The 18,710-nt window shown below is 41.1% G+C and overlaps 1 protein-coding gene across 13 annotated transcripts in view; it reads right to left on the bottom strand.

The window, feature by feature from the left end:
* Positions 1-18,710, bottom strand: part of LOC137236413 (transmembrane protein 47) — a 71,820-nt gene that overhangs the window by 42,918 nt on the left and 10,192 nt on the right. For 9 of the 13 annotated variants that reach the window (XR_010948406.1, XR_010948404.1, XR_010948405.1 and 6 more), the window contains exon 3: positions 15,029-15,104. The exons of 1 other annotated variant lie outside the window; for it this stretch is intronic. Coding sequence is in view for 9 of the 12 variants with exons in the window: in XM_067759001.1 (XP_067615102.1) it covers positions 15,029-15,104 (76 nt within the window). In the remaining 3 variants the exon portion in view is untranslated. Of the gene's footprint in view, positions 1-15,028; positions 15,105-15,236; positions 15,550-18,710 lie in introns of all 13 variants that reach the window. 3 more of the 13 variants (XM_067759003.1, XM_067759004.1, XM_067759005.1) reach the window with 1 other exon arrangement.

Raw genomic sequence — 18,710 nt, 5'->3', positions numbered from 1 at the left:
TGAGAAAGACCTTAGAAGATAACTATTTGAGGCCAAGAAATATCGAATCTAAACCGTATGATTACGAGATGAAAATAAGGTTAGTTGAGGATAAACCATTCCATGCGTTGCCAAGGCGACTTTCTCATTATGAAAAAGCTGAACTTAGAAAAATAACGGATGAATTATTGGAAAAGAGTATCATTAGGCCAAGCGATTCACCATATGCCTCTGCGGTTGTATTAGTAAAAAAAAAGAATGGCGAAATTCGTAAATGTGTTGATTACCGACCGCTGAATAAATTAACAGTTCGGGACAATTTCCCGCTCCCCTTGATCGAAGACTGCCTCGACTATCTAGGCGAAAAACAATTTTTGTCAACACTAAAAAACGGGTTCTTCCATGTTAAAATGGCCCCAGATTCCATTAAATATACATCTTTTGTAACGCCTTACGGTCAATTTGAATATATGCATATGCCGTTTGGGTTAAAAAACGCCCCCGCTGTATTCCAGCGATATGTCCACAACATTTTCAAAGATTTGGTTGACGATGGATCGATAATGATATATATGGATGATTTAATTGTAGCCACGGTAGAATTCCAAACCCACGTTAAGATCCTCGGCAAAGTACTTAGAAGAATGAAGGAAACGAATTTAGAACTTAGGCTAAATAAATGTATGTTCGGGTTTAATACTCTCGAATATTTAGGCTATTCAGTCAGTTCGGATGGCATTCGCCCCAGCGATGCGCACATAGAAGCAATCAAAAAAAATAGGCTCCCGAAAAATTGTAAAGAACTTAAGACCTGCTTAGGCCTCTTCTCATACTTCAGAAGGTTTATTCCGAATTTTGCTAAAATAGCTGGACCATTACAAAAACTGACACGAGATGGTGTTAAATTCGAACTGTCAGAAGACTGTTTACGAGCCTTTAAGGAACTTAAAATAAAACTGTCGTCCGCCCCAGTACTTGCAATATACGATCCGAAGAAACAAACTGAGTTGCACTGCGATGCAAGTTCAGCAGGTTTCGGTTCGGTCATACTCCAACAACAAACGGACTGTCGTTTGCACCCGATTATGTACTTTTCAAAAGCCACCTCACCCGCGGAAGCAAGATACCACAACTGGAAACCCTGTCCATCATATACGCTCTACGCCGGTTTAGAGTTTATTTGGAAGGAATTCCTTCAAGATAGTCACAGATTGCAACTCCCTTAGGATGACTTTAAGTAAAAAACAACTTAACCCGCGGATAGCCAGATGGGCTCTAGAGCTTGAAAATTATAACTATACAATTCAACACAGAGGTGGAGTTAACATGGGACACCGATGAATCCGAATCAATCGTCGCTACTATCGACAAGAAGCCTGCGGGAATAACAAAACTCTGCGAAATGATCTTCGCCGCGGATGCCGACGAAGCAGATTTTCACATCCAAGCGACACAATACCGCTACAATAACATAAAACAATTACGAGAAAAGCTAGAGACAGGTCCCGTGCCGAACTTTGAATTAGTAGACGGTCTCGTCTTTAGGAAAGAGGGGGAGGGGAGGCTACAGTTGTACGTCCCGAATGAGGTGGAGAATAACACTATTAGACTGGTTCATGAGAAAATTGGTCACTTAGGCGTCGATAAGACATGCGATCAACTAAAGAAACACTATTGGCTACCCAAGATGAAAGATAAAGTAGAAAACTTTGTTCGAAATTGCATTAAATGCATCATGTACTCAGCCCCAGCCCGCGTGAACAAGCGAAATATGCATAGCATTGCTAAAATACCGATACCATTCGACACCATACATGTCGATCACTTTGGCCCTCTGCCCTCCATTAACTCGAAGCGCAAATATATATTTAGTGGTTGTTGATGCATTCACGAAGTTCGTTCGTTTGTATCCAGTAAATTCAACGAGTACGAAAGAAGTCATAGCTTCCCTAGACAAATACTTCAGTTATTACAGCAGACCCAAGAGGGTGATATCTGACCGCGCCTCTTGTTTCACTTCTCTCGAATTCGACGCGTATTTGTTAAAAAACAACATATGCCACGTGAAAGTAGCCGCGGCTTCCCCACAAGCAAACGGACAGGTAGAAAGGGTGAATAGAATAATCAAGGCCATGTTGAGTAAAATCTCCGAGCCGATTAACCATGCCAACTGGTCAGCGAAGTTAGGTCAAGTAGAATACGGTCTTAATAATACCATACACTCCACCACTGGTTACGCACCAAGTATGTTGCTGTTCGGTGTGGAACAGAGAGGAGCGATAATCGATGAATTGACAGAACACCTAGAGGATAAAAACCATTACAGTGCGCCTCGTGACCTTGAGGCTACCCGTGCGTCTGCCTTAGCTGCTATAGAAAAGTTACAAGAATATAACTCAAAATACTTTTCCAATCGCTCCAAGCCTCCTGAGACATACAGTGTCGGTGACTTTGTTGTCATACGTAATGTAGATACATCGGCCGGTTCTAATAAAAAGTTTATACCAAAATATAGAGGCCCATACGTAATTCATAAAGTATTACCACATGACCGATGCGTAATAAGAGACATAGAAAATTGCCAGTTAACCCAGTTACCCTATGATGGTATTATAGAAGCATCGCGCATTAGAATGTGGTATGCCGATGCATCTGAATGCCACTCAACTCCCCTTTAGGCGACACTCCATGTATTTCAAGTATATTGTGTTTATTTTAAGTAAGAATAATTTAGCTTATAGTTACAAATAGAAATAAGTGATTTAATAATCGTGGTCGATTATAGTGTCAGATTGGCCGAAGTTGTAATCCATCAGAAATGAAGGTACTGACACTCGTCGTTAGTAATAATTGTGTGCCAGCCCTAATAGTCACTGGATGGATTGCAGCCAACGCCATCTAACAGTCAGATCGGTTGCACGAGCAGAAGGTGTAATGTGAAAAATATAAGTATGGCAGCGCTGTCTTTTAGGCAAGAATCTGGCGATCAGCCAATCAGGTGCTCGCTTTGATTCTTGCTTAGCTGACGCAGCCCTCTGTAGGAAATTAGTAGTAGCTTATTATAAGAAAGATGTTTAAAGAAAATGTGAAAATATGGCAATGAGGTAGACACGAAAAAAAAAAGAAAGAAGATTGATTGAGAATAGAGCACTGAATGCGAACGGATAAATAAAAAAACCCAACCTTGGCATTATTATTATTATAAATAACCCGGAATTATATAAAACAAGTAAGGAAGGCTAAGTTCGGGTGTAACCGAACATTACATACTCAGTTGAGAGCTATGGAAACAAAATAAGGAAAATCACCATGTAGGAAAATGAACCTAGGGTAACCCTGGAATGTGGTTGTATGACATGTGTATCAAATGGAAGGTATTAAAGGGTATTTTAAGAGAGAGTAGGCCATAGTTCTATGGATGGACGCCATTTAGAGATATCGCCATAAAGGTGGACCAGGGCTGACTCTAGAATTTGTTTGTACGATATGGGTATCAAATGAAAGGTGTTACTGAGCATTTTAAGAGGGAGTGGGCCTTAGGTCTATCGGTGGACGCCTTTTCGCGATATCGCCATTAAGGTGGACCAGGGGTGACTCTAGAAGTTGTTTGTACGATATGGGTATCAAATGAAAGGTGGTAATGAGTATTTTAAAAGGGAATGGGCTTTAGTTCTATAGGTGAACGCCTTTTCGAGAAATCGCCATAAAGGTGGAACAGGCGTGACTCTAGAATATGTTTGTACGATATGGGTATCAAATGAAAACTGTTAATGAGTATTTTGAAAAGGAGTGATCCTTAGTTCCATAGGTGGACGCCGTTTCGAGATATCGCCATAAAGGTGGACCAGGGGTGTCTCTAGAATGTGTTTGTACGATATGGGAATCAAATGAAAGGTGTTACTGAGCATTTTAAGAGGGAGTGGGCATTAGGTCTATAGGTGGACGCCTTTTCGAGATATCGCCATTAGGGTGGGCCAGGGGTGACTCTAGAATGTTTGTACGATATGGGTATCAAACGAAAAGTGTTACTGAGCATTTTAAGAGGGAGTGGGCATTAGGTCTATAGGTGGACGCCTTTTCGAAATGTCGCCATTAGGGTGGGCCAGGGGTGACTCTAGAATGTGTTTGTATGATATGGTTATCAAATGAAAGATGGTAATAAGTATTTTAAAAGGGAGTAATCCTTAGTTCTATAGGTGGACGCCTTTTCGAGATATCGCCATAAAGGTGGACCAAGGGTGACTCTAGAATGTTTGTACGATATGGGTATCAAACGAAAGGTGTTACTGAGCATTTTAAGAGGGAGTGGGCATGAGGTCTATAGGTGGACGCCTTTTCGAGATATCGTCATTAGGGTGGGCCAGGGGTGACTCTAGAATGTGTTTGTACGATATGGGAATCAAACGAAAGGTGTTACTGAGCATTTTAAGAGGGAGTGGGCATTAGGTCTATAGGCGGACGCCTTTTCGAGATATCGCCATTAGGGTGGGCCAGGGGTGACTCTAGAATGTTTGTACGATATGGGTATCAAACGAAAGGTGTTACCGAGCATTTTAAGAGGGAGTGGGCATTAGGTCTATAGGTGGACGCCTTTTCGAGATATCGCCATTAGGGTAGGCCAGGGGTGACTCTAGAATGTGTTTGTACGATATGGGTATCAAATGAAAGGTGGTAATGAGTATTTTAAAAGGGAGTAATCCTTAGTTCTATAGGTGGAGCCTTTTCGAGATATCGCCATAAAGGTGGACCAAGGGTGACTCTAGAATGTTTGTACGATATGGGTATCAAACGAAAGGTGTTACTGAGCATTTTAAGAGGGAGTGGGCATTAGGTCTATAGGTGGACGCCTTTTCGAGATATCGCCATTAGGGTGGGCCAGGGGTGACTCTAGAATGTTTGTACGATATGGGTATCAAACGAAAGGTGTTACTGAGCATTTTAAGAGGGAGTGGGCATTAGGTCTATAGGTGGACGCCTTTTCGAGATATCGCCATTAGGGTGGGCCAGGGGTGACTCTAGAATGTTTGTACGATATGGGTATCAAACGAAAGGTGTTACTGAGCATTTTAAGAGGGAGTGGGCATTAGGTCTATAGGTGGACGCCTTTTCGAGATATCGCCATTAGGGTGGGCCAGGGGTGACTCTAGAATGTTTGTACGATATGGGTATCAAACGAAAGGTGTTACTGAGCATTTTAAGAGGGAGTGGGCATTAGGTCTATAGGTGGACGCCTTTTCGAGATATCGCCATTAGGGTGGGCCAGGGGTGACTCTAGAATGTTTGTACGATATGGGTATCAAACGAAAGGTGTTACTGAGCATTTTAAGAGGGAGTGGACATTAGGTCTATAGGTGGACGCCTTTTCGAGATATTGCCATTAGGGTGGGCCAGGGGTGACTCTAGAATGTTTGTACGATATGGGTATCAAACGAAAGGTGTTACTGAGCATTTTAAGAGGGAGTGGGCATTAGGTCTATAGGTGGACGCCTTTTCGAGATATCGCCATTAGGATGGGCCAGGGGTGACTCTAGAATGTGTTTGTACGATATGGATATCAAATTAAAGGTATTAATGAGGGTTTTAAAAGCTAGTGGCCCTTAGATGTATATGTGAAGGCGTTCTCGCGATATCGACCAAAATTTGGACCAGGTGATCCAGAAAATCATCTGTCGGGTACTGCTAATTTATTTATATATGCAATACCACTAACAGTATTCCTGCCAAGATTCCAAGGGCTGTTGATTTCGCCTTGTAGAACTTTTTCATTTTCTTCTACTTAATATGGTAGGTGTCACACCCATTTTACAAAGTTTTTTCCAAAGTTATATTTTGCGTCAATAAACAATCCAGTTAACATGTTTCATCCCTTTTTTCGTATTTGGTATAGAATTATGGCATTTTTTTCATTTTTCGTAATTTTCGATATCGATAAAGTGGGCGTGGTTATGGTCGGACTTCGGCCATTTTTTATACCAAGATAAAGTGATACGTGGGCTAAGTTTAGTAAAGATATATCGGTTTTTGCTCAAGTTATTGTGTTAACGGTCGAGCGGAAGGACAGACGGTGGACTGTGTATAAAAACTGGGCGTGGCTTCCACCGATTTCGCCCATTTTCACAGAGAACAGTTACCGTCATAGAATCTATGCCCGTACCAAATTTGAGAAGGATTGGTAAATTTTTGTTCGACTTATGGCATTAAAAGTATTCTAGACAAACTAAATGCAAATGGGCGGAGCCATGCCCATTTTGAAATTTTCTTTTATTTTTGTATTTTGTTGCATCATATCATTACTGGAGTTGAATTTTGACATAATTTACTTATATATAGTAAACATATTAAATTTTTTGTTAAAATTTGAATTTAAAAAATTTTTTTTTAAAAAGTGGGCGTGTTCTTCATTCAATTTTGCTAATTTTTATTTAGCACATATATAGTAATAGTAGTAACGTTCCTGCCAAATTTCATCATGATATCTTCAACGACTGCCAAATTACAGCTTGCAAAACTTTTAAATTACCTTCTTGTAAAAGTGGGCGGCGCCACGCCCATTGTCCAAAATCTTACCTATTTTCTATTCTGCGTCATAACGTTAACCCATCTACCAAGTTTCATCGCTTTAACCGCCTTTGGCAATGAATTATCGCATTTTTTCGGTTTTTCGAAATTTTCGATATCGAAAAAGTGGGCGTGGTTATAGTCCGATATCGTTCATTTTAAATAGCGATCTGAGATGTGTGCCCAGGAATCTACATACCAAATTTCATCAAGATACCTCAAAATTTACCCAAGTTATCGTGTTAACGGACAGACGGACGGTCGGACATGGCTCAATCAATTTTTTTTTCGATACTGATGATTTTGATATATGGAAGTCTATATCTATCTCGATTCCTTTATACCTGTACAACCAACCGTTATCCAATCAAAGTTAATATACTCTGTGAGCTCTGCTCAACTGAGTATAAAAAAAATGTTTAAGGTAAACGGTTTTATTGTGAAATTTCTAAAAATGTGAGGCGTAGCATAACCTTATTAGGGTTCAGTTGGTCTTACTTACGACTATCAATAGAAATTTGACGGGTCCAACACTTTTATTTAATTGTCTGATCAACGCCCTAGATTGATGAGGAGTGTGATGACTAATACCTAGGACCTACCTAATTATTTTCTAGCTTTTAGTATTATTATTACTTCATGTAAGTGTTGTTTTCAATAAAACCGTTTAACTTAAAATTTTTTTTTAATTATTTTATTTTCAAGTTTTTAGTCTTTATTTAATTGCCTATTATTTCTCATTCTATTTAGTTCATTTAGTGATTTATTATTACAAGGACCCTTTGTTCCAAATATGGACCAAATCGGACCACAAATACGATTTTTTTGAATATCTTGATCCTTGCGCCACCTAGCGGGGATTTTTTTTCATAGGTCTCTTTCTATTTGTGTATGTATTATGTGTACCAAATATGAACCAAATCGGCCCACAAATCGGGTTCTGAACTATATTCCAAGTTTCAAGCTTGTAGCTTATCGGGAAGTTACTTAAATTTCAATTACAAAATTCGTTCACAACGGCCGTGCAGCCGGCCTGTCAAGTCAAGCTAAATAAAACCGTTTAAAAATAGTCGATGAAGCAGCTGGTGAGGTGACTAAAGCTATTGTTATAGTTGTAGCGATAAGGACACTCCCCGAAGGTTTTGGAGAGTGTTATCGATGTTTTCGATGTTAGATCCGGTACGTTCCGATAAGAAGCACTATTAAGGTACCAATCCGACCATCTCGGGAGCTATACATGTTGTTGTTGTTGTAGCAATGCTCGCCCCACCTAATAGCCGCGACCGATCACAAATTGTCATCAATATCCTCTAACGGGAGTCCAAGGAAACTTGCCGTTTCAAGAGGGGTGGACCATAAGGAAAGGGGTGTTAGAGGCGTTGGTTCCACATTACAATTAAAGAGATGGTTGGTGTCATGTGGGGACACATTGCAAGCGGGGCATACATTTTGTATGTCGGGGTTGATTCTGGATAGGTAAGAGTTTAACCTGTTACAGTATCCAGAATGAAGTTGAGCAAGAGTGACACGCGTTTCCCTGGGGAGTATGCGTTCCTCTTCCGCGAGTTCTGGATATTTTTCTTCAAGTACTGGATTCACCGGGCAATTCCCGACATAAAGGTCCGACGCCTGTCTATGGAGTTCACCAAGGACCTGCTTGTGTTTTTTCGCTTCATACGGCTGGGTTCTAAGGTGCCGTATTTCCTCAAAATGCTTACGGAGATGACTCCTTAGGCCCCTAGGCGGTGCTGGTTCGTCAATCAGATGTCTGTTGGGATGCCCAGGTTTCTGGGTATTCAACAGAAACTGTTTGGTCAGCATCTCATTTCTCTCCCTGATGGGGAGTATTCTCGCCTCATTATGCAGATGGTGTTCTGGGGACATAAGAAGACAGCCCGTGGCGATACTGAGAGCAGTATTTTGGCAGGCCTGTAGTTTCTTCCAGTGGGTAGTTTTTAGGCTTGGCGACCATATGGGTGACGCGTAGCACGTAATCGGCTGGCAAATTTTTTTTTTTTTTTTTTTTAATGGACGTTGTGGCAGCGCGCGGCCCTCAAGTGGCCCAATGAAACCAGGTCCTGTTCACGCGATCGATTTATATATATATATAATAACTTTTTTTTATTTATTTTTTTTTTTTTTATTTTGCCGAGTCTTTGATGGGCAGCGGTTTGTCAAGCGTCACGATCTGAGACTGCTCAGCTAAAGAAGAAATTTCATCAGCCAAGCGTAATACTTAAAGAGAACAGAAGCAAACGTATTATACATTAATTTAGAGAGGTGAGAACAATCTTTTTTATAGAAAAAAGGGAGTCCGAGCTATCAAATGTGTTTGAGTGAGAGTTATAATCTTGGCATAAACGCCGAAAAGGTTCATTTTGTTCGAAATTCGTTCTACATTGTTTCAGCAGTAGAGGTTTGAAGTGTCTCGATGTCCGAGAGGGAACGCAAAAGTTCACTTCATTCAGAAGGAATGGGCTCGAAATTGATCCATTTAAAAGTTTTGTCATAAATATTACACCAAGCAGTTCCCTTCGACTAGCAAGAGTTGGAAGATTGATAAGCTTTAATCGATTAGTATAAGGTGGAAGATTAGTTAAAGAGTCCCATTGGAAATTTCTTAAGGCAAATAGTAAAAATTGTTTTTGTATTGATTCGAGACTGTCTGCATGGACTTGATAACGCGGATTCCAAATTATCGAGCCGTATTCTAATATTGGCCTAACTAATGTTGTAAAAAGTGCTTTAGTTATGTAAGGGTCGTTAAATTCTTTTGACCACCGTTTAACAAATGCAAAAACACCTTTGCCTTTATTCACTGTAGCATTAATATGAAGATTGAAACTAAGTTTGGAATCCATCATGACTCCCAAGTCAATAACATTATTTACAGTTTCTAGACTATAGTTGTTAATTGTATATGAAGCTGGTGGCGAAACTCTCCGAGAAAAACACATGAATTTACATTTTTTGAGATTGAGCGGCATATAATTTACATTGCACCAGGTAACCAAGTGATTTAAATCCATTTGAAGCAAGGAATGTTCCTCAACCGAGGCACATGATTTGAAAAGTTTTACATCGTCTGCGTACATCAAGATTTTTGAGTATTTAATTGTACCAGATATATCGTTTATGAACAACAAGAACAGAATCGGACCAAGATGGCTGCCGTGAGGAACACCAGAAGAAACATTGATGACCCCAGAAAGTGTATTTTTAAAGATTACTTTTTGCGTACGATAACCAAGATACGAAGAAATCCAACATATAAGACGGGGTTGAAAACCGAGTTGACTGAGCTTATGAATAAGTAATGGGTGTGATACTTTGTCGAAAGCTTTACTGAAATCGGTGTAAATTACATCAGTGTGAAGGCCTTTTCTAAATCCATTAGAAACGTGGGTGGTAAATTCTAGTAAATTGGTGATAGGTGATTTGCCCTTACAGAACCCATGATGCGAGCATGCAATTATGGGGGAAATAGAGAATATTAGGTGGTAGGTAACAATAGCCTCAAATAACTTTGGGATAGCGGATAACTTTGCTATGCCCCGGTAGTTTTCTATTGAAGACCTGCTTCCATTTTTATGAAGCGGAATAAGAAAAGATTCCTTCCATATTGTTGGGAAAACGCCATAAATTAAAGATAAATTAAATAAATCTGTTAGCGGCTGATAGATGTTTGCAGCACATTTGTGTCGGGATCCTGTCGGGGCCGTATGAATATGATACTTTTAAAGTTTTTAAATAAGATAATACATCTTCTGAAGATATAAATGGAGCTCTGATTGAATAACATGAATCAATATGGTATGGGTATTCATTAGGTGAAACGTTGGTCTCAATAGAGTAATTTGATTTGAAAAATTCCGCAAAGAAGTCGGCGATCTCTTGATCATCGCTGGAAATATTATCTTGGAATTTCATGGATGATGCGTTTAGAGTTTACGAATCCGTAAAATGCCTTCGGGTTGCAAGTTATATTTCTTTTCATTTTAAAAAGATAAGCTTTGTAACACTTTTTGTTCAATTGAAAATACTTGCAGCGTAGAATCGAGTACTGTAAGTAATGGTTATGTAAACCCGTCTTTTTGAACAACTTGAAAGATCGAGACTTTTTATTCTTTAAAATTTTCAGCTCTTTAGTGAACCATACTTGGCTTGTATCGGAATGTACACAAATCCGCTTAGGTACGTATTTTTCAAAAAGACAGTAAATGGTATTGTAAAAGTGAGAAACGCTTTGCTCCACATCAGCATTAAATATTGGCCACACTATGCTGTCCGATTGCTTTGTATGTGGTCATGAGCGTTTCTTTATCTTTTCCCCAGGTACTGCCAGCAAGGGATTTGAGGATTTTATTACGGCTCTAAATTCTCGGAACAATTGCGGTTGCGTGCGCACCAAAATGCAGATCCTGATCAAACGTCACACCCAAGATTTTGGGGTGTAGGACAGTCGGTAGCGTAGTACCATCGACGTGGATGTTCAATATGGTCGACATTTGGGGCGTCCATGTTGTAAATAAGGTCGCGGAAGATTTAGTCGGTGACAATGCCAGGTTTCGCGAGGCGAAAAAACTGGAGAGATCAGGGAGATAGCCGTTTATTTTATTGCATAGCTCATCGATCTCTGGGCCTGGGCCTGTGGCCATTATTGTACAGTCATCGGCGTAGGAAACGATTGTGACTCCTTCCGGTGGTGAAGGTAGCTTAGATATGTAGAAATTAAACAAAAGTGGGGATAGGACACCACCCTGTGGCACCCCTTGTTTAATTCTCCTTGGTTTTGATGTTTCGTTTCTGAATTGCACCGATGCCTGCCGACCACCCAGATAATTTGCGGTCCACCTTTTAAGACATGGGGGAAGGGTAGACCCTTCCAGGTCTTGCAGTAATGAGCCATGGTTGACCGTATCAAAGGCTTTTGATAGGTCTAGCGCTACGAGTACTGTTCTATGGTGGGGGGTATTGATTCAAACCGCAATTTATCTGGGTGCTAATGTCATTTAGCGCGGAGGTAGTGCTATAGAGTTTTCTGAAGCCATGCTGATGAGGGGCTAGCTGCAAATGTGCTTGGAAATAAGGGAGCAAAATGGCTTCAAGCGTCTTTGCCACTGGCGATAGGAGAGATACCGGACGATATGACTCACCTACGTTAGCTGGTTTCCCAGGCTTTAGTAGCGGGACCACCTTGGCCATTTTCCATTTCTCGGGTATGGCAAAGGTGGAGAGAGACAGGTTGAAGACATGCGCTAAATATTTGAAACCCTCTTTCCCTAGGTTTTTAAGCATCGGCATGTTTATGCCGTCTGGGCCCACTGCTTTGGATGGTTTAGCGCGACCAATGGCGTCCTCAACCTCTCTAGCGGTAATGGTGATTGGTGACGCGCTGAATTTGTGTTTATGTGCGTGTCTATTGGCTCTCCGTCTATCTTTGTCGACCGTAGGATGCATTTATATATTGTCGGCAGAAAGCGCTCGCGCATTTTTCCGCATCCGACAGCACCTTATCGCCAAAGGCGATGGAAACTTTGTCTTTGTGCTTAGTCGGATTCGATAGGGACTTTACGGTGGACCAAAGTTTACCTACACTGTTAGAGAGGTTACAACCTCTTAGGTGCTTTTCCCATTTCGCCCGCTTGTGTTCGTCCACAAGCAATCTGATGCGTTGGTTTATATCCCTTATTTGGGGGTCGCCTGGATCAAGCTGTCTTATAAGGTCGCGTTCCCTCGCTAAGCTCGCGGCCTCCGCCGGGAAGTGGGCCGGATTTCGGGAATTCTCCCGGCGGGAATGAAATGTGCCGAGGCGGATTCAATGACCTTACGGAAGGCACGCTCCCCTTGGCGGGCATCAGTCGGGATAGGGAGGGCAGCAAAGCTGCTGTCTGTTGCAGATTTATATTCTTCCCACTTTCCTTTTTTGAAGTTTATGAAAGTGCGTTTTTCGGTGACGATGAAGTCGGCGGTACGCTCGAACGAAATAAGTATGGGCAGGTGGTCGGATGCCAATGTTACCATCGGCTGCCAGTTGACGCAGTTTACGAGTTCTGCGCTCACGATTGAGATATCTGGCGAGCTATGACAGCTTCCTACCATACGTGTGGGGGCGTCTCCGTTTTTTGTGCAGAACGTCGTTTCTTCTATTTGATCAGCCAACATCTCACCCCTACTGTCCGCCCGCAAGTTTGAATGCCATAGGTCGTGATGGGCATTGAAATCGCCTAAGATAATGCGATTGTTGCCAGTGAGTAAGGCCTCGATTTTAGGGCGGTATCCACTGGGGCAACAGGTGACAGGAGGGATGTAGATGTTGATGATTTCTAGATTTGCATCGCCTGACCGGACAGATAGGCCTTGACGTTCTAAAACATTGTCCCTGCGGTCGATGCCAGGATCAAATATATGATATTGCACAGAGTGGTGTATAATAAACGCGAGGCCGCCTCCATTTCCGCTCTCGCGGTCCTTCCTGTGGACATTATACCCAGAGCAGGTCTGCAATGCAGATCTTGCTGTGAGTTTAGTCTCTTGAATCGCAGCAATGCGGATGTTGTGCCGCTTCATGAAATCGACTATCTCCGTAATCTTCCCAGTTAGTCCATTACAGTTTAACTGCAGAATTCTGAAGTGCATGAGGGGTGACGCCGCCACTCTAGGGGTAAGTGACGGGTGACTACGCCTAGGTTGTGGAAGGCCAGGACGCAATTGCTGTTGTGGCCTTGGGACTGGGCGCCCTTGGGCAAGCATTGGGGTACCCGGATGATTTGGGTTTGCGACCTGGCAACATGGTGCGATGAAACCCGTCGAGGGGTTGCCGTCGCGGAGACCAGAACATCTAGGAAAGTGGCACCACCCAAGGCAGGAGCTGCATTGAGCGGATGTCGCAAACCTATATATTCTGTGCTGGCAGACGGTGCAAACGGAGGTAGGTACTAAGAGTCTGTTTCCCTGACCTGCACGATTGCTGCCAGAAAAGAGGGGGGGGGGGGGGGGGGGGGGGGGGGGGAGAAGAAGACGGGGGCAGGGGATGATGCTCAGCATTGCTACCAGCTCTACTACGAAGGTAGTAGTTATGAGTGGTATCAGCTGTTTGAGTTGTTGGCGCCGTGGGGCGCGAGCAGCAGCGGGTAGTTGTTGTGGCTTGCTGAGCAGCGAGGCTGCTGGAAGGTAGTGGAGGGGCGCTTAGGCGTAGGCTACGGGACGCCCTTGGGCGTGAGCAGCAAGGAGCCACAAAAGATTTATAAAAGTTACGTGGACGTCGGGTTTTGGGATCAAGCCCAGAACAACCTGTCCGATGCAACCATCACTTGCACGAGACACACTGAACAGAGTATGACCGTCCTAAAAAGATTCTTTTCTGGCAAATGCAGCAAAACCATTTCTCAGGACCGGGGTCAGGAGACGGACCCGGATTGGGTTCGATACCTTCCCGGAGTAAGAGAATATGTAGCAGTTCTGCTGCAAGGAGCTGCTGGCAGGATGACAATTTGTGGGAGGGACGAAACAAATTAAATGGGGTCACACTGAAATGACAGTCCTTGGTCGGGAAAAATCTCGAGTCGCTCCGGTACATAGAACCGACTGCCTTGGGAAGCGCGGAAGCTATACATCTTTTGACACGGTAATGGCCAATGACGACGTAACAAAATCTACGAAGGTGCCTTGTAATTGTTGTTATTGTTTTAAACGCAAAAACACTCTTCGGCGGTTTAGGGAATGTTGGGGTACTAGCATATTTTGCGTTTGGTTCGGGAACTATTTTGTGAACCTTCGAACCTTTGGATCCTTGCAGTTTATTCGCTTACTATGACAGGCATGCCTACCACAGGGATATTCTAAACTTCTTTGCACGCTGGGGTGGCGTCATAGTCACCCAACGCACAAATCAAAATTAAAGATGGGGATGCCAGTAATTCCAATGTGATGTAACAAAATATTGTGACGAATATTAGCCTCACTAAGCTGATACTAAGCAGCCACTCGTATGTACGTAAACAAATTAATCATCATTTACACACATACATACAAGGCAACGAAGAGATATTTATATTTTACACACACACACCATCAGTCATCAGTTGAAGCAGTTACTTACGCATACACGCGCATATGGCTATGCGAGAGGCTATAAACTACAAATACACACGCATATAGCTGGTAACCAATCAGGAGATTCTAGAAGGAGAAACGTCTAGACCTTTGGAGAAATATGCGGAGAAGGCAACAGAGAGTATAAAAACAGCGCAAGCTGAGTAATAACTAATCAGTTTTGACTTAAACACGCTATTGGTTGTGAAGTATAATTGTGAAGTACTACTCTCAAAGTAATCTTAATAAAGCTCAGTTTGCAATACTAAATATTGGAGTGATTTATTCTACAATTTAGCGATTCGAACGTTTGCAGGAGGTATACAATAACCAGGATTTCTCAAAATTCGTTACAATATAATAATAAATTTTTTATTATAAGAAAGTTTATACAAACCTTCAATGGTCTTGTGATTGTTATGGTTTCAATAGTTGTCGTTGGCGCCATTTTTGATGGTGAAGGTCGTTGTGAGCTATACAAAAATTTGAAATATACAAAAAAAACGGTTTGAATTTTAATTTAACAGTTTTAGAAAATAATACAATCTAATTTAAAATATGAGAAACAAATATTTTTGAACTCGCCAAAAATTAAAAATACGTACCTGTGTAGCGAATATTTGTGCTTTTGTTAGTAGGCTCTTCCAACAACAATAAAAATGCGTTAGCGCAACAATACAACGGAATATTGCATAAACAGTTAACAAAAATTTGTTATATTTCACCTTTTTTCAAGTCTTTTATTAAAAAACTTCTCTAATTTGTAGTAGCCAGCTTTTGATTCTCTTCTTATGCACAAAATGTTTTTTAAAGTTCTATTTGTGAGATCATTTCTTTAATTACAAGTTTGAGCTCGTCTTCTCTCTTCTTCTTTTTATTAAATGCATACATTTAATTTGCCGTTAACCTGCTTAAGATCTGTTAATACGATTGCGGAAAGAGAAAAGGGTCATTCGATTAGTAAAAGCGTGGATTAAATTGTTTTGAAATTGAAACAATAAAAAAAAGGATGTACATTAGGGTAGCTCGATTTATTAACCGATATCGCGCCATCCATAGGATTTGTGCTCAGGAAAAAAAGTTCCACTACGCATACCCAAAAAAATTATTTTCGAGCCTGCGAAATTTAATTTTTTTTACTTTTTTTCGACTTTGGTTTTTAAGGTTTTTTTCATGACCTACTAAAAAATTTTCATGTTTTTGAAAAAAAAAAAAAAAACTGTTATCGCCAACGTTTTCAGCGGACATTTTTGGGTCGGAAAATTTTACAATCAAATGAACATTTTTTTAGTAGGTCATGAAAAAAACCTTAAAAATCAAAGTCGAAAAAAAGTAAAAAAAATTAAATTTCGCAGGCTCGAAAATAATTTTTTTGGGTATGCGTAGTGGAACTTTTTTTCCTGAGCCCAAATCCTATTGAAAAATTCGCAGTCGTTGAAGATATCATGATGAAATTTGGCAGGCACGTTACTCCTATTACTATATGTGTGCTAAATAAAAATTAGCAAAATCTGATGACGAACACGCCCACTTAAAAAAAACAACATTTTTTAAGTCAAATTTTAACAAAAAATTTAATATCTTTACAGTATATAAGTAAATTATGTCAACATTCAACTCCAGTAATGATATGGTGCAACAAAATACAAAAATAAAAGAAAATTTCAAAATGGTCGTGGCTCCGCCCTTTTTCATTTAATTCCTCTAGACTACTTTTAAGGCCATAAGTCGAGCAAAAATTTACCAATCCTTGTGAAATTTGGTAGGTGCATAGATTCTATGACGATAACTGTTTTCTGTGAAAATGGGCGAAATCGGTTGAAGCCACGCCCAGTTTTTATACACAGTCGACCGTCTGTCCTTCTGCTCGGCCGTTAACACAATAAATTGAGCAAAAAACGATATATCTTAACTAAACTTAGTTCACGTGCTTATCTGAAGTCACTTTATCTTGGTATAAAATATGGCCGAAATCCGACTATGACCACGCCACTTTTCCGATATCGAAAATTACGAAAAATGAAAAAAATGCCATAATTCTGTACCAAATATGAAAAAAGAGATGAAACATGGTAATTGGATAACTTTATAAAAAACTTTGTAAAATGGGTGTGACACCTACCATAGAAGAAAATGAAAAAGTTCTGCAGGAGGAAATCAAAAGCCCTTGGAATCTTGGCAGGAATACTGTTCGTGGTATGACATATAAATAAATTGGCGGTACCCGTCAGATGATGTTCTGGGTCACTCTGATCCACATTTTGGTCGATATCTCGAAAACGCCTTCACATATACAACTAAGGGCCACTCCCTTTTAAGACGCTCCATTTGATACCCATGTCATACAAACACATTCGAGGGTTACCCTAGGTTCATTTTCCTACATGGTGATTTTCCCTTATTTTGTCTCCAAAGCTCTCACCTGAGTACCCGAACTTAGCCTTCCTTACTTGTTTCAATTGAATTTCAAGCGATCAGTTCGCCGAAAATTTAGGCGCTCGCGAAAAAAATTTGTTTACAAATGAAAAACACTTATTTTTAAAGATTTGAATGCTGCGTTTCCCTGGCCATGAATTTAGGACTTTCGGTGTGACAGGCTAGCACTCTACCACCACAACACGGCGGCCACGGTCGAAAGCCAGCTAAGGAAGGTGAGCCACATCGACCGATAGCGCTCCTCTCGCCAGTATCGAAAAGATTGGAAACCGTCCTACTCCCTCATTTTATTGCGAATCTTCGCTTCGCTACCCATCAGCAAGGTTTCCGTAAAATGCATAGCACTACCATCGCACTAAATACCATAAACGCCCTGATAATTACGGATTGTACCTGCAAAATTCTGTTCATAGGACGTTGCTCGCGGCACTTGACATTTCAGGTTCACCGCGTTCCTCTTGTCTAAAAAGATAGACCGCAAATTATATCAATAGTCGACAAGCGTCGTTTCAATTTATAAAGGAAGCCTCAAAACCTAGGAGAATGAAACAGGGCGTGTCACAGGATGGTGTCCTATCCCCACTTCTGTTTAAAATAAATAAATGTAAGGTGCGATAACCTTCAAAGAGATTTTAGGCCGAGCTTCTCTTCCAATTTGCGTCGTGCTCCTTTTTTAATTTTTCTTACAAATTGGCAGGAAGGAACCTACTTGTTTTATGCCGACTCCGAACGGCATCTGCAAGGCATATGAGTTTTCACTGAGAGCTTTTCATGGCAGAAATACACTCGGAGTGATTGCCAAACACTGCCGAGGGGCGAGAAGATTTAATGGCGAGCTTTATGCAAACACCAACGTAGTCTAGCGAATCAAAACACAGCGATAAGGTCGTGCTATGCCACTGAAAAATAATGCTGCGACCAAAAACGTATTCTTATCGGAACCCATCTTTGCAAGCAGAGGAAGAGGGCGGGCTCCACTCCGCTGGAAGGACCAGATGGAAAGCGATTTAAATTCTCCTAGTGTGACCAATTGAGAAATTACGGGCGCGCCCTTTGGAGGGAAGATGAAATGGCTCTTGGAGTATTCGAAAAAAAAATTCTCCGAAAATTTAATATCATGGCCTTGACTCCAACGGAGTTTATAATAGGAGGTTACATGATGTGGTGTATGAGCTTTACGCAATGTGTGCAATGAATATAAGCCAAAAGGTTTCACTGGTGAGCTACCTGGCTGGACGAAGACTTGAGCACACTTCGTGTTCGCAATTGGCATCAGCTAAAGTGAAACAGGGATAACTTTGCCTCTTTTATTCTGCTTCATCTTGCTTTATATGTTTCTATTTCCACTTGGCAGGGGTTTGGCAAAACCTCTAGTGTATTTCTTCCATAAAAGGCTTCTCTGTGAAAATTCATCTGCTTTACAGCTGCTGTTCGGAATCGGAATCAACCATCTCCTGGGAGATAAATCACGCCAAGTATTTTTTTTAAATTGCTATTCCGACTTTTATTCCCGTAAGCACAATTGTGAACACAAGAATAGAAGCTGTTAGCGGCACTCTCGTTTTCAGCTCAAATACCGTACAACACAATTCAACTTTTTTTGGCAACGTTGGCAATGAATGAGGTAATTAAATGATTCGTTT

This window comes from Eurosta solidaginis, chromosome 1 (genome assembly GCF_040869045.1).
Source record: "Eurosta solidaginis isolate ZX-2024a chromosome 1, ASM4086904v1, whole genome shotgun sequence".
Classification (NCBI taxonomy): domain Eukaryota; kingdom Metazoa; phylum Arthropoda; class Insecta; order Diptera; family Tephritidae; genus Eurosta; species Eurosta solidaginis.
This window is presented reverse-complemented; position numbering and strand designations above follow the sequence as displayed.